At 42.3% G+C, this 14,771-nt stretch overlaps 2 protein-coding genes across 8 annotated transcripts in view; both read right to left on the bottom strand.

Annotated features, from left to right (window-relative positions):
* Positions 1-6,835, bottom strand: part of spag9b (sperm associated antigen 9b) — a 39,332-nt gene extending 32,497 nt beyond the window's left edge. For 4 of the 7 annotated variants that reach the window (XM_020046546.3, XM_010895461.5, XM_020046547.2 and 1 more), the window contains exon 1: positions 6,185-6,835. In XM_020046546.3, the coding sequence (XP_019902105.1) occupies positions 6,185-6,484 (300 nt within the window). In that variant the 5' untranslated portion in view covers positions 6,485-6,835. The remainder of the gene's footprint in view (positions 1-6,184) is intronic. The other 3 variants (XM_010895464.5, XM_010895462.5, XM_010895460.5) reach the window with 1 other exon arrangement.
* Positions 6,836-7,058: 223 nt separating this feature from the next.
* Positions 7,059-13,504, bottom strand: daglb (diacylglycerol lipase, beta). Its single transcript, XM_010895469.4, has 15 exons — positions 12,811-13,504; positions 12,292-12,443; positions 11,951-12,125; positions 11,553-11,820; positions 11,299-11,421; positions 11,014-11,141; positions 10,698-10,824; positions 10,343-10,426; positions 9,761-9,838; positions 9,588-9,668; positions 9,380-9,507; positions 9,203-9,271; positions 8,696-8,768; positions 8,327-8,577; positions 7,059-8,199 (listed from the first exon to the last, which is right to left on the bottom strand). The coding sequence occupies exons 1-15, from the start codon at positions 12,903-12,905 to the stop codon at positions 8,004-8,006; spliced, it is 2,028 nt and encodes a 675-aa protein (XP_010893771.1). The 5' UTR covers positions 12,906-13,504; the 3' UTR covers positions 7,059-8,003.
* Positions 13,505-14,771: the final 1,267 nt, after the last annotated feature.

A 14,771-nucleotide genomic window follows, 5' to 3' on the forward strand; every position in this document is an offset into this window, starting at 1 on the left:
AAACAGGAAGCTTTTTCACTGGAAGGAAGTAAATAATAGCCAGGGGGAGATAATTAATTAAAGCCTGTTGTCAGAGGATGGCAGAACAGGTTAAAGTAATACAATGGGCTCTATATCTGGCTTGTGAAACAAAGGCAAATTGAAACAGTGTGTTTTCAACCTGAGAAAAGCAGTCCTCCAGAGACCTAAGCAACCTGGGCAGTCCAAAACGTGAGTCGCCAGACTGTTTCCAGTGAGCTCTCTCTGGGATGCTGAGTAGAGATGAGGTGGCCAGTGCTGCTCCATCTACTGACAGCAAGAAGGTAGGGGCTGACGGCCAGTCTGGAGGAAGGCAGTGTGATAGACTCACACAGCTGGATTACAGCCTGAGTCTGACATCCTAATTAACTCATTCAGAATGGGAACAGGAATCGGATGCAGCCCGTTTCAGCACCCAACCTGGTTACAATAACACACTTTTAAAGTTGCTTCTGGTTTCTGCTGTGGTAACAGATAACTGGCACAAGAGTCTACTGTTGAAAGAATGAATAGCAATTTGCATGAATAGAAGTACTCTTCGACATTGATGTCAGAGGGAACGTGTCAGAGTAGTATCCTAGCCAGAGAGAGAAACTCAGGAAGCACCGTTTTCCCAGGAATTTCCTACTTGGCCCGACCCTCTTCCTTCTCCTGTCTGTACTTGAGAGTCACAGCCCATCTAGGAAGTGTCCCCCCTCTCTTCCTGTCTGTAGTGTAACGTTACAGCCCATTTAGGAAGCTTCTCTGCTCTCTTCCTGTCTGTAGAGTAATGTTACAGCCCATCTAGGAAGCTTCTCTGCTCTCTTCCTGTCTGTAGAGTAATGTTACAGCCCATCTAGGAAGCTTCTCTGCTCTCTTCCTGTCTGTAGAGTAATGTTACAGCCCATCTAGGAAGCTTCTCTGCTCTCTTCCTGTCTGTAGTGTAATGTTACAGCCCATCTAGGAAGTTTCTCTGCTCTCTTCCTGTCTGTAGTGTAACGTTACAGCCCATCTAGGAAGTTTCTCTGCTCTCTTCCTGTCTGTAGTGTAACGTTACAGACCGTCAAGGAAGCTTCTCTCCTCTCTTCCTGTCTGTAGTGAAACGTTACAGACCGTCAAGGAAGCTTCTCTCCTCTCTTCCTGTCTGTAGTGTAACGTTACAGACCGTCAAGGAAGCTTCTCTCCTCTCTTCCTGTCTGTAGTGTAACGTTACAGACCGTCAAGGAAGCTTCTCTCCTCTCTTCCTGTCTGTAGTGTAACGTTACAGACCGTCAAGGAAGCTTCTCTCCTCTCTTCCTGTCTGTAGTGAAACGTTACAGACCGTCAAGGAAGCTTCTCTCCTCTCTTCCTGTCTGTAGTGTAACATTACAGACAGTCAAGGAAGCTTCTCTGCTCTCTTCCTGTCTGTAGAGTAACGTTACAGACCGTCAAGGAAAAGCTTCTCTCCTCTCTTCCTGTCTGTAGTGTAACGTTACAGACCGTCAAGGAAGCTTCTCTCCTCTCTTCCTGTCTGTAGTGTAACATTACAAACAGTCAAGGAAGCTTCTCTGCTCTCTTCCTGTCTGTAGAGTAACGTTACAGACCGTCAAGGAAAAGCTTCTCTGCATTCTTCCTCTCCATTCCTCCGCAATGAAAAGGCAGATGTGATGATCCTGGTGCCTAATAGACAACATGACTGATGCCATTCAGTTGGATAAGCCTGTCTGAAAAGCACATTAAGCAGACAGTTTTCAACCTCGATGTAAACCACTTAAGTCTAACAATGGTGAAGAATACAATACAGTGAGAATTTGTTAAGAATTTTCTAACTGTTCAAATAAAGTACTTAAGAAGTACTTTCTGTGACTGTATATTAATTACTTACAAACCTTTATAACCAGTCTTAGAGCTTGTCCTTCTACATTCTACTTAATTGCAGCTCTGAGAGGTCAGGACTGAGCCGTACTAAGCAAATGACTTGAGGCAGATACACACACACACATTGATCAGGCCCAACCCTGGTCGGTTAATCATGACTGGTCCAATCAAAACGAATTCTAGTAGTACGTGACCTCTCAAGTAAGGTGGCAAGTAGCAAGCAATGCAGTTAACAGCATGACAAACTGAATGTGAGAGGAAACTGAGACGTAACACCGTCTCAGTTTCCAAGGTGTTACGCTGCTTATTGTGCTGGGGGACATGAGGGATGTACCACTAACTTTTCTCAGTTTCCTCCAATTTTAAATTTTAGAAGGAGATGAGGTCCTGGTCCACACCTGCGGATTACCTGGTTTGGGGGGACCGTTGCTGTTCCTGTCCTTGTCCACCTGGTCATACTTCTGACCTAGTCTAAAATCAAATATACTCTGGATTTAGCCAAGAGAAATGTATTTATTATTCCAATTGGACTCTTAATATCTCACCCGGCACAGCCAGAAGAGGACTGGTCACCCCTCTGAGCCTGGGTCCTCTCTAGGTTTCTTCCTAAAATTCGACCTTCTTAGGGAGTTTTTCCTAGCCACTGAAATTCAACACTACTGTTGTTTGCTCCTTGGGGTTTAAGGCCGGGTGTCTCTGTAAAGCACTTTGTGACAACTGCTGTTGTAAAAAGCGCTTTATAAATACATTTTGATTGATTGATTGATGGGTAAATGTTATAAAGATGCCAACTCAAATTGTTCAAGAATCCTTTTAATCCATATGGAAACAACCCTCATTTCAGCAAAGAACCCTAACAACCCTTTTTTCCATACCAAGGTTAAATCTTTGCGGCTCTTCTTTGTTCTAGTAAAATAAAAGAATCCCCCTGGAAAAGAGATTAATCTTTGCTGATGCGGCAATAAAGAGACTGAAAACTCACAAAGAGGACATAAGGAATGGTGATATAGAAGAAGACATAGAACCCCGCTAATTTGGAGAGAGAACACACACAGACAGCCTAGCGGATTAAAGGCAGAGACAGGGAGAAAGTATGACTGATTTGGGAGCAATAGTTTCTCTGTCTGATATGATCGACTTTGAAGTAGTAGGAAATACAGAAAGTGGAGTTCTAGTCCAGATTTGATTTGGGTAGTGGCAAATCCTATCCGGAAACAGCTCTTACAGTCATTCTGACCTTAACAAGTCAACCAGAGAAATAGCTATAGAAAGAATGTACATCTAGTTTTCCCTTTTTTCTAGATTGTCTGGTTTGGAATAGGCTATACGGTCAGCATCATTCTTTTCGGGTGGAGCTCCATTTTTATAATGACTAATACATGAGGAGTTTGTATCCAGTTTGGACAACAGACATGCAATTAACAAATTTGCATACAAAACCAGCCATGAGGCAAATTACTGAAGTACAGAAATGTTTAATCTTCACCCACAATCAGGGTTCAACATTAACAATGGCCTGCGGGCCCGGAGCCAGTAAGACCTAACGTCAGCCCAAGAGTCAAAGAGTCATTGGCCCGTATAGGCCAGGGCCTAATTTCCCCATTTAAATTCATAGTATCATATTAAAACGTTTGCTTGTCATCTTTGTCACTCTTCCCGCTTCGATTTTCGCTTGTTCAAGCATTAAAATGCATCTGTGGCACTTCTCCTCCCCCCTCGGTGTGGTACAGTACCGGTGCCGACCTTTTGACCAATAATATTCGATGGCTCGCCCGTTTTGACCAATCATAGTTCATAGTGCATTCCAGAGCAGGAACCAAATATGGCATTGTACTAGACCAAGCGAATGCGATACTTTTTTTGTTGTTGAAAGAACAGGTTGCATTGGTCAAAAAACAATTCCATTAATGTGGCGCGTTCCAGATGAAAGCCGATAAGGCAGGGTAGTTTATTAAGGGAACGCAACACTACCGAAAACCTGTTCTTAATTCGCTGCAGCACATCCCGTGTATTGCGGCCAAACAGGCTGTTGATAACCCTGCGGCTGCACCAATGAACGTCTGCCTGCTCCGAATGAATGAGGTGGTGCATTGCCAAATTGAAAAACGAATCATGACCGCCTGTCATGTTGTGAAGAGGGAGAAACCATTCACGGACTACGTCCATGAATACGTTTAGAGAAACCATATGGACATGGCTTGTTGACAGTAGGTGTCAAGTTAACTACGCCTGCCTAAGCACTTGCTAGCAGTGACACACAAGGAACCAGTAAACCAACTGTATTGCGCCTTATGTTACCATAAATATATTAACTAATTTTATTTTCATGCTTTTATGTCACATCAAATAAGCAAGCACCTTCATGAAAAGAATGATATTTATAGTAGCTAATATTTTGATAAGCATTTATTAAAAGTAATAATATGCGTTGCATCATATTTATGTAAACAGCAATTGCTTGTATCAGCTGTCATGTCTCATATCACATGCCAATCTGTGGTATAAATCTATATTCTGGTGATATATTTACATACTATGGATCTGTAAAATACAAATATAATGGGGTTTTTACGAGCCAGTAAAAACACAGTCCGGGCCAATAGAAAAATAGAAAAAAAAGTTACATTTGGACCCTGACAATAGTAACAAGAAGCAAAGCTTTTGGACACTTTTTTCCAAATGTTACAGAAACGTATTAAAGTTTAGAATATAAACTGAGAATATAAATACTAGTCATAAAGACTAGCCACTTCAAAGATTGCAAGTCTCCAGATCTGGACACCAGAGGCAACAAAACATCCCAAAACCTACTGAATGCTTGACCATAGACTATGGAATGCAGTGTCTGTTTTTGTTAGACATAACAGGAGCTAAGTCTTCGAAATAATTACTTTTGACTCCATTTATCAACAGAACATTCCTTCAGGAGTCTTAACAGAAACATTTTGGCAAACTGTGACTGACTTTAAATAGCGTGGGAGCCTTTAGGTCTGTGGAAAAACAAACAATACACTAGACATTATAGACCCCATATCATGAGTCGAGTATGGTGGTAGTATTGTTATTTTTATCCTGGACTTAAAATGAATGTGTCAGCAAAAATGTCCCTTAGTATAGTTGCTTGGTTTTGCTCCCTCAAATGCCTAAATCAGAATACTCAAGAGAAAGAGTTCAGCAGGTCAGAGGTAAGATCGTTGGGAGAAAGACATGCTAACATAAATAGCCAAACAGTTAATCATGTGGTTTCAACTCAATATATAAAGGATGCAATCATAATCAAGAAATGTAGTTGTTGTTCGACCAAACTTTAGAATGGGGAAGTTGTGTGATACAAGAAATGTCCTACTTGGGTATGTTTGTTGCAAATCTGGTAAAGACTCATCAAAATAGTTTGCAGTAATTGCTGCCAAAAATGACTCTAACCAATACTGACTAAGGTGGGTAAATACTTACGCAAACAATATTTATCTGATTTGAATTTGTAAATAATTTAGAATTATTGGTAGATTTTTTACATTTACTTTTTGTGCTGATCAGCGTCCCAATTAAAACCATTTTGCTTTCAAGTAACACCATAAAATGTGGAAAACTCTCGGCGGGTGAATATATTGGGAACCACTGCTATGTGTACCGTGTAGTCTGTATCTTCATCCTATCCAACCAGACACATACGAAATTCCTTCAGGAACAGTTAAGCAATCTAATTCAAACATTGGCAGTGATTTTCAAGCCTCTCCTAGATCTTAATGTTTTCATAGATTGACCCGACAACTTTTTTTTATCCACACGGAAATCCCAGTAGGGTATGCAGTATAAGCAAACCCAAAGCAAATCAAGAGACTGGGGCTGTTACGTTTTCTTTTAGTTCTTCGATCGTAATCCTGTGGAGATCTTTTGATATATGGATGTAACTAGTTATATGTTCTTATATACTTCTCTCGACATTCTGCATTGACTTGCACTGGAATAGCTATTACTGCATACACTCCTGTATACACTCGGTTTGTGGATCTGGTCACTGTATCAACTATTTGCCCTGATCGTTTGGACATGGCTTGTATAATTAAAAACAGGACAAAAATAGCAAGCTAGTTTTTAACTCATCCTAGCTAAACAATATCTACTGCCAGGTGCAAGTAACTCTGTGAAACTAGTTACAGAACTGGGTAGTCGGTGTGGTTGTTGCGGAACATTATATGCGCTTGAAGTCACTCAAACTAAGCTAACTTGAGTGGCCTAGCAGTAGCCAGCAAAGATTCCCCCACCAGCCTCTTAATGCGTCTGCGAGGTCTTGCCCTTTTTCTTTTAACAGTTGGGGACTCAAACCCACCTCTTCTGCAGACTTCCTCAGGGATTTCTCCCGTTCATACTGGGTAACAAGTTGTTCGTTGTCTTCTTTAAGGAGCTCCAACTCGACTTCGTGCTCCTGGTTCTCCGCGAACACCGCGTCCAAGTTCTCCAAAACCGCCACGACGAGCGGCATGAGTTCTTTCACAACGTCCTCGTCATATTGACTGATCAAACGTTCAAACTCCCGGTAAATAGAACTCGCCAATCCCGACACCCGTTCGGACATCATCGCTGAACTACCAGAGTCGTCCTGGTAAAGAACTCCATCGTCCAACTCCATTTTCGTGCCCTCCTCTCTCTAGCTAGCGGGCTAGCCGAGGAAAACGCTAGCTACTTGGGAAAGCCTGGCAGCAGCAAACCGCCTAGCTGTATTTCACAGTGCAGGAAGGACCCAGTAATATTAGCGTAGTGTGTTGTGTCACCAAAATGATTGCCGCGCTACTACCATTAGCTATAGAGTAGACAAAAAAACTACATCAACAAGTTCTGTTTCCTTCCACATATGGACAGCTGACCTAAAAGAAGCTCAATAGAAAAGTATTTAGACTTGGCTACGCTTTTTAGTTTGTGCTCGGACTTCCCAACAGATGAGCTTCTGTGTTGTTGACTGGTCCGTCACGCTGACGTCACATGCTATTACAGGGCTGGTTGGTATGGAGGGGTAGAAAATGTAATCCCTTTCCATCTATTGGAAAACATAACTTTTTTTTTTGTGGAAATTTCAACAGGAACATAATGTACCTGTAAATTACCAACTTTATTAACGGTGACTCATCACTGTAATATTTCATTAGCTCAACAGGTAGAGAGGCAGTCTAGAGAGAAAAAAAATACATATAGGAAGCAGACTACAGAAACATTAATGGTGACCTTTTTATTTGTACTGATGATTTTTTTCATCACAATAAATAATTCACGTTTCAGGGTGAAACGCTATATTCTTATTTTTACTTTCCCTCATAGTTTAATTACCTGAAGTAATCGGTCTATGGCATGATAACAGCAAATGTATTGTGAAACTGAAATAAATTAAGCTACTATTTTCATGCCAATGACAATTTCATGCACTAATTGTTCTGCATATAAAGTGTAAAACAAACCGCTGGTCAAGCGTCAGGAGTATTGGTGAGACTTGTTCTGCAATGCAAAGGCACTATTCCCCCTGATCAAATAAGTAGAGGTTTTCCCTTACCCCTGCTCCTGGGCCAGATAATGTTCTTCACCCTAATCATTAGGGTTAGGAGTGTGGGAAGATCCTCTGATACTAGAACTGCGGTCAAGGACGTCTACCTCAAGCAACTTTCCAAAATATCAGACATTTAACACAGGACAAAGACAAAACACAGTTAAACACAATCAATGCAAATAATGTCCTCTGAAAACCAGAATCAAAATAAAATCTGAATGTACAATTTTAGAATTACAGCAAAACTGCAATGCTATTTAACTATATACACAAAAGCACAATGGTTGACTATAACAAAACAAAATAGAAGTAACCAATGAAATGGCAACAATGATGACTATACAGCATATATATAAACAATAGAATTGCAACCTCCATTACAAAGTTCTATGGAGGAATAAAGTCCTGCACCATTCTTATATTGATTAGTCTTGTTTGTCTTCTCCCTTTATCTAGGCTTTGGAGTCCCCGGGCTCATAAGGTGTGAACAAAGCAGGATCAGCATCTGGGGTACTTCAGACAGTGTACTGGTCCTGAACGACCAGGGACAGTATGGGCACAGCCTGGCGACAGATAGTCAGGCTCATCCTGTCCATGTTTGTGGCAGGGTGACTCAGATGACATTGAGGTGGCTGTTGCTGAGCGACGAGGGGCAGAGGTTGAAGGGCCTGTCTCGCGTCAGACTGCAAAGTGACCGCAGTACAGCGTCAGGCATGTGGTCAGCAACCATCCTGGGACTGATGAGAATACTCCGGAACGCTGTCTCACTCGACCACTCCGCCCGGTAACGGGCCTGGGAAAAACAGGACCTGGGAGGACAGATGGGAGGGGAAAAGGAAGGAACATTTTAATATACCTAACAATGCTAGGCAATTACAAAAGACAGGCATGTATGTAATGTACAGTGACCGTGCGTTCTGTGCTCGTCATACACACCTCCGTGACGGGCCATCCTCTGTAATGTGTAGTATGCGTCCTGGCAAGAACAGTGGCAGGTTAGCGAGGTGTACAGGCGAGTTCTCGGAGGCCAGGCTCTGATAGGATGAGGAGCCGCGAATCAACATTGACTCCTCCCCTAAGAGTGGCTGGCTAAGCTGCTCCTCACGTCTGTTGTCCATCTCGGTAGGGAAGTCGTCAGGATCTCCCCCAAACATCTCATACCAACAGGCTTGGAGCAGGATGCGGTACTGACAGAGAATAAGAGAGGGCATCAGAAAATCCTCTTGGTCCCATTCCAAAGTTAGGATTCCACACAGTTTCATTCATAATAAACTCAATGTTGGATTATAATTATAATGTCCTCACCTTGGGCTTATTGCAATTAGAAACCATTTTCAGTATTCTCCTCTTCAAATCCTCCATGTTGGGATAACTCAACCTGAGAGTGAAGAAGGGGAAGAAAACAATGAACCCTTTAAACAAAATACACCCTAATGTCCCATATAGCTCAGTTGGTAGAATATGTAAATGTAAACACTTGAGCTATAAACTCAGAGAGAAAGAGGTAAATATAGCTTCTACATCATTCTGTCAGGAGTAGCCACTACACCGTAGCACTTTCACGCTAACACTCCCAATTATGACTTTCCACTGCAGCCACACAGTGACACATGCACATGAGCAACAGGAATTTCGTCATCTCTATTCTGGTCCTGTGCGCTCCATTATAATAATGTCTAAGTGAGTGAGACACTGAAATGTATTGACAGAACAATTTGTTTCAGGTATTCCTTTGAAGAAAAACATGGGAGCACAGACTCCATGACCTGAGGAGACGGGGACTCTCCTCAATAGTGTAAAGGGTCTCCTCACCTTGGTACCAAGTCCTTCCCGAGCACCACAGACACCACAAAGTCCCTGGAGTAGTCAGCCAGGGCTTTACTGCAGAGCGAGCAGAGGAAAATCTATCTAATATTGTGTATATAAATCAAACTTAAATCAACACCTGATGGAACGCCAAACATGCATTATTTCCACACACACTGTTACCTCATGAGACCCCCTGGTGGAGAGAAGGCATAACACCGCAGGGTGGGGAAGGAGCTACGTAACAAGATGGCCAGGAGAGAGGCTGTCCCCGCTCCAAGACTGTGGCCGGTGATGACCAGCTTGTACTCCTGAAACACACGATTGTTGCTTTCAAGGTTATGTCGAGCTATGTCCCTTTTCAGGACAGAGAGCCAACAAGGGACCTCACCGGTGCAATGGTGAAAGCCTGGTTCAGAATGCCGTCGTTGATGAGCTTCTTATAGATGTACCCTGCAGCCTGAGACATACCCTGTGGAACAGAAACAAGGTCACGCCTCACATCCATACACTTGTTGCCTTGGCAAACAACTGGAGTTCTGGTAGAAATTCATCCAAACGAACCTTGTGAGCGTAGCATGTTCCTGACACTCCCTCTACTGGCAGGTTCTCACAGTTGGCAGACAAGTCAGTCAACAAGTCCTACACAAGAATACATAACAATCCTTTATTGTAATGGTCTGGAAAACACGAGGCATTTAATGTAAGGAATTTACACAAAAAAAGGTCAATACTTCAGTGAAGGAAATTATTATTCACACATTTTTAACTGTTACTAACCTAGTTTTCACACATTTTTAACTGTTATTAACCTAGTTTTCACACATTTTTACATATTGTTTTGAATACCCTGTGTTTATTCTTTTATCAGGTACTGCTGGAAAGTCTACCAATTGCATGCCCATTACCACTTTTTAATATATTAAACTAAGTATATAAAGAAATACGTTACTTAGACATATTTAAAGTATTTCAAAAGCATCTCTATCACTCGCTTTAGATTTGGGGCTGCATTACTAATAAAGCCTTATAAAGTGTTTATCAATTACCCTTAACGTAAAGTGATACCATATACATTACTAATGATTGAGTAAGATAAAGGATTGACAGATCAATATGTGGTAGAGAGTGATTGAGCAATCTCACCCGGAGTGAAAGTGTTCCTCTGACAGCCACCAGTACTGCCTCTCTCTTATGGTCCAAAGCCACAAAGAACGGAATCTCATATATCTGGAATACACAGAATTAACTGTCAGTAGGGAATTTAGTACTGGCTAATGGTAGCACATTATATGGGGAATAAGATCTCAAGAGATAGACAACTTTGAAGCTGGTCCTTGTGCCTGTATTTCGAAAAATTCTGAAACCTTCCCTTTTAAAAAAAGTTGTAAAAATAATTACTATATTGTGTGTTTGTCTTATATAGCAATATTTTCAGGAACAAACATACAGGTACTTTAAGGTGCTATAAATAGCATAATTACCCAAATGTAAATAGTACCTGGTTGTGAAAGCTAACGTAAATGAAATCTCGGTACTGTAGGCCGGTGCTGTGAAGCATGGAGGAAAAATGACACCCCATACTGTCTCCCCCAACAATGTCATACTCAGCCGTCTCCGTCTTACAGCTGAAACACACACAGTAAACGGGCATGAAGACATTTAGATATGTGGGACATTACCGATGTAAAATAAATAACATAGGTAATGAGCAATATTGTCATTCTGTGGATCATTCGGTACGTCAAAAGGCTTTCCCATTATGGCTCGAGAAAGATTAGCACTTTCAGTTAGAGTTGGAAGTGTAAGAGTCGTACCAGTCCCTGCTGAGCTTGCAGGCTCCACTGAGAGGGTTGGAGTAGACATATAGGGGCCAGCCGTACGCAGCTACAGCAAACTGCATACAGTGGGCGGCCTTCTCCAGCTCTGCCTCAAGATCCTCTGCCTGCGGAAAACACACACGCAGCCGACTGAAAGAAGGCAACTGAGAACTCGACACACACAGTTGATTGGCAAAAACTTAAAGACTGACTAAACTGATTAAGAAACACTCAAAGGCAACTGATCGATTGAGACAGTGGTTGAGTGATTCTTGTCCTTACAATGGGAGATGAGGGGCTGTGAGACAGGACGTCGTCTGGGTCTCTACACTGCTCCATCTTGTCCTGCTCCTGGTGTAGTAGAGCTAAACCTGCAGCGATGTCACTAGGAACCAGGTCTGTATCCTACCAAACCACACACACACACACACACACACACACACACACAATGAAAACATGGTCAGTTAGAAACTGCTGAAGTTTCACACTGAACGACAAGACGTGCACGAACAACCTGATTATAAGCCCTTACTTACCGAGAAGAATCCACTGACTAGCTGAGCAATGCTGGAGAAGGCAGCTCTATTGCTCTCATCTTGAGGCAAGCAGCAGCAGAGGAGCTTCAGCCTGCTCTCCCACACCCTGACAGCCACAGAACGGGCGGTGGACAAGAGCTGGGAGCCGTCACTGCTTTCTAGGTCCCTCACCCCCAGCTGCTCCTGAGACTGAGGCCCAGGCCGGTGGCTGCCCAGCGGGTCGAACACAAACAACACCCCGACACCCGTGGACACCAGCAGGATCCAACTTCCAGGGAGATGAGACAATGTTGCGCAGCATTAAAACTACAGTATGTTCATGAGAAATGTAGGCTTTTTGACCTAATACCATGTTGCAAAATACCACATTAAGATTTGGACAGTACATTTCCATTCACCTGGCTACAACTGCAGTTATCACGGCCCCCACCCCAGCAGGTTCACAGCCCCGGCTGTCGTCAGACACCCAGATGGCCCCTAGGATGGCCCAGAGCAGCTCAGGGACGTACAGCATCGCCCGCACATACACCAGCACAGGGATGGAGCGTCGCGGGCCCGGGTTAGTGATGGTCCCTGGGAAGGCCAAGACAAAAACAAATTGTTTGCGTCATATTACGGCTGTTATACTACACCTCTTTACGGCACTATGATTGTATTACTATGTGTGGTAAACCCTGTGGATACTACAGTAAAGGGGAATTCCTGTCTTGTTGTTTCACAGGAGTGCAAGTGGCTTTACCTTGAGCGCTGATGTAGACAATGGCACATAGAGACAGGATTATTAAAGCCAGCAGAACCAGAAGAACCACCAGGTAGCTGTGTAGGACACTCCCACCGGCACAGTCAAACGTCCCCTTATGGAGAGTGTAGAGAGCAAATGTCCCTATCCACCTAAACTCAGAGGGGTTGAAGTTATGAGAATTAAAACATTTGTGCAATGCCAGTAGGGGTCAGTGCAGGAACTTTTAGCAGGGCGTGGTTGTGAGCTGGGCAAAGCATAGATCACGTGTTACTCTTCCTTTTACAGAAAAATAAAAATACGAAAAGGAGATAACATAACACGTTGACCCTATAGTGACCTTGAAGTGTGGGCTCTACGGCATAACGTACTGTCAAAGCTATGTTAGCCGCTGTAATTTACTGTATGGCAGGTAGTATGATAAAACAGTCACGCATCAGCCATCCATTTCAGTCAAGCTCCATTAATGTCACACTATTTTGATGGAACAAATTGTATCTTTATGTCAACATCACTTACCATAGAACCCGTAAGAACAACTCAAAGGAACCGGGGAAGACAAGATCGTCGCTAGCGATTCCCCATCGCCGACCAAACACTACCATTCCAGGCATATTGACAGCTGGCTACTGAAGTCACTGTCAGAACTACTAGTACGAGAACCACCTAGCCAGCTAGGTATCACTAACTAGCTAAAGTTATCAATTCTAAATGATTTTCTCTGTGTAAATCACCATTCCCAAATTAGCATTTCGAAACCGCCAAAAAAAAAAACGGTCGTCAAATTGCTGCTGTTGTTGTGTAAGGCCGGGTACGCCGTGGCGTTACAGTTGTTGACATTAGCCGTGTCCCGAATTAAGCGTTAGCTATCCGCTTTGCCAGCTAGGTACCGTTATTTAGAATAGTCATGCCAGTAGAGCGTTACTAAATTACCACACGTGTTCACAATCTAATATATATATAGCGGATTAGTTTACTTTCAATAGATTATTTTGGCGAATTTTAAATCGTTTTGTTATTAGCTAGCAACCAAGGCTGGCTAGTTATCTAAAAATATCCAATGGTGTAACATTTTGACCTGTCACTTCATTCCTGGATTTTGTCATCTCTACACGCTATCACGGTCAACGTCGTTTTGCAATTTCTTTAAAAATAAAACAGCCAGCAGATTGGCAAAATCACATCAGCGTCTTGTGGGCAACATTAAATAAACACTTCCGGGTCACGAAAATCAGGAATTTTTCTAAATAAAAGACCAACGTAAACTGAGATAAATTGAGTTTATTAATTGTTTAAGAAAATGTACCTCTCTAAACATTGACAACAATTCAAATATGATCATCTTTAAGAGTAATTGCGATAAAAAGTGGGTATTAAAACATGTTCCAAGGGCAGAATTCAGACAATGCCAATAACTGAATGTGGAATACATATTGCCTCATAGCTCATAAACTATTGAATATTCCACAGAGAAAGCAATGTAGGAAATGTTCAGGAGAATGTGTAGAGTAAGACAAACCTGTCTAATCATGGGGAATTATGTGCTACATCTAGCAACACAATATTTCCACACCCTGTTTTTCCACAATGTAACTCAATGGATATGAAATACATATTGACTCATACAGAAAAAACGATTCTATTCACCCATCCCACAATGCAAATGACTGTATATGAAATACATATTGCCCTATAAAAAAAAAATGGGATGGGCGGAGTAGAATGCCAGCAACAATTGCAAATACATAGTGCCCCTTCATTTTTTTTGCATATAATCACTCTATAGATTCTCCTTGACATTTCCTACAATACATTCACAGCAGCGTATAGAATAGTATTTTCTGTACAGGGCAATATTTATTTCATATCCTTTGAGTTACATTGTGGCCAATAGGATCTAGGATGGGTGGAGTAAAATGGCAGCAACAATTGCAAATACACAGCACACCTTGATTTTTTTCCATATACTTATTCTATCCACTCTCCTGAACATTTCCTACAATACATTTTTACAATATACACTAAGAAAATGTCAAAATCGATACATTTAATATTATTAAAATCTCGTTTTACCGCGGACTTCTATTTTGAAGGCTAAATCCGAAAACCGGAAGTATTATTGTTGCTACGGAATCTCTAATGTTGCCAGCATGACGCTACTATCACCATCTGAAATGCTTGTGTCCCACATAGACATAATAAAGAGTAGACGCCGCATTGGCTGCTGGGGCGCGAGAAATACGGCCGCCATCTTTGACCGGTCATACTCCTATTTGCGTAGCAGCAGAAGCAACGATGCCAGAGCACTGTGGAGCATACTCCTGCTCATATCGGCGGACCATCGAAAGCAGGGCTCGGGGGATTACTTTTCACAAGTAAGATTTAACATTACCGTATTATTGGTTGTATTTTGTGACTAGAATATCCAGCTAGCTAGGCTATGTTTACTGCACCAGCCGGTGTTCACCCAGTGAACTAAG

Source organism: Esox lucius, chromosome 5, assembly GCF_011004845.1.
Source record: "Esox lucius isolate fEsoLuc1 chromosome 5, fEsoLuc1.pri, whole genome shotgun sequence".
Taxonomy (NCBI): domain Eukaryota; kingdom Metazoa; phylum Chordata; class Actinopteri; order Esociformes; family Esocidae; genus Esox; species Esox lucius.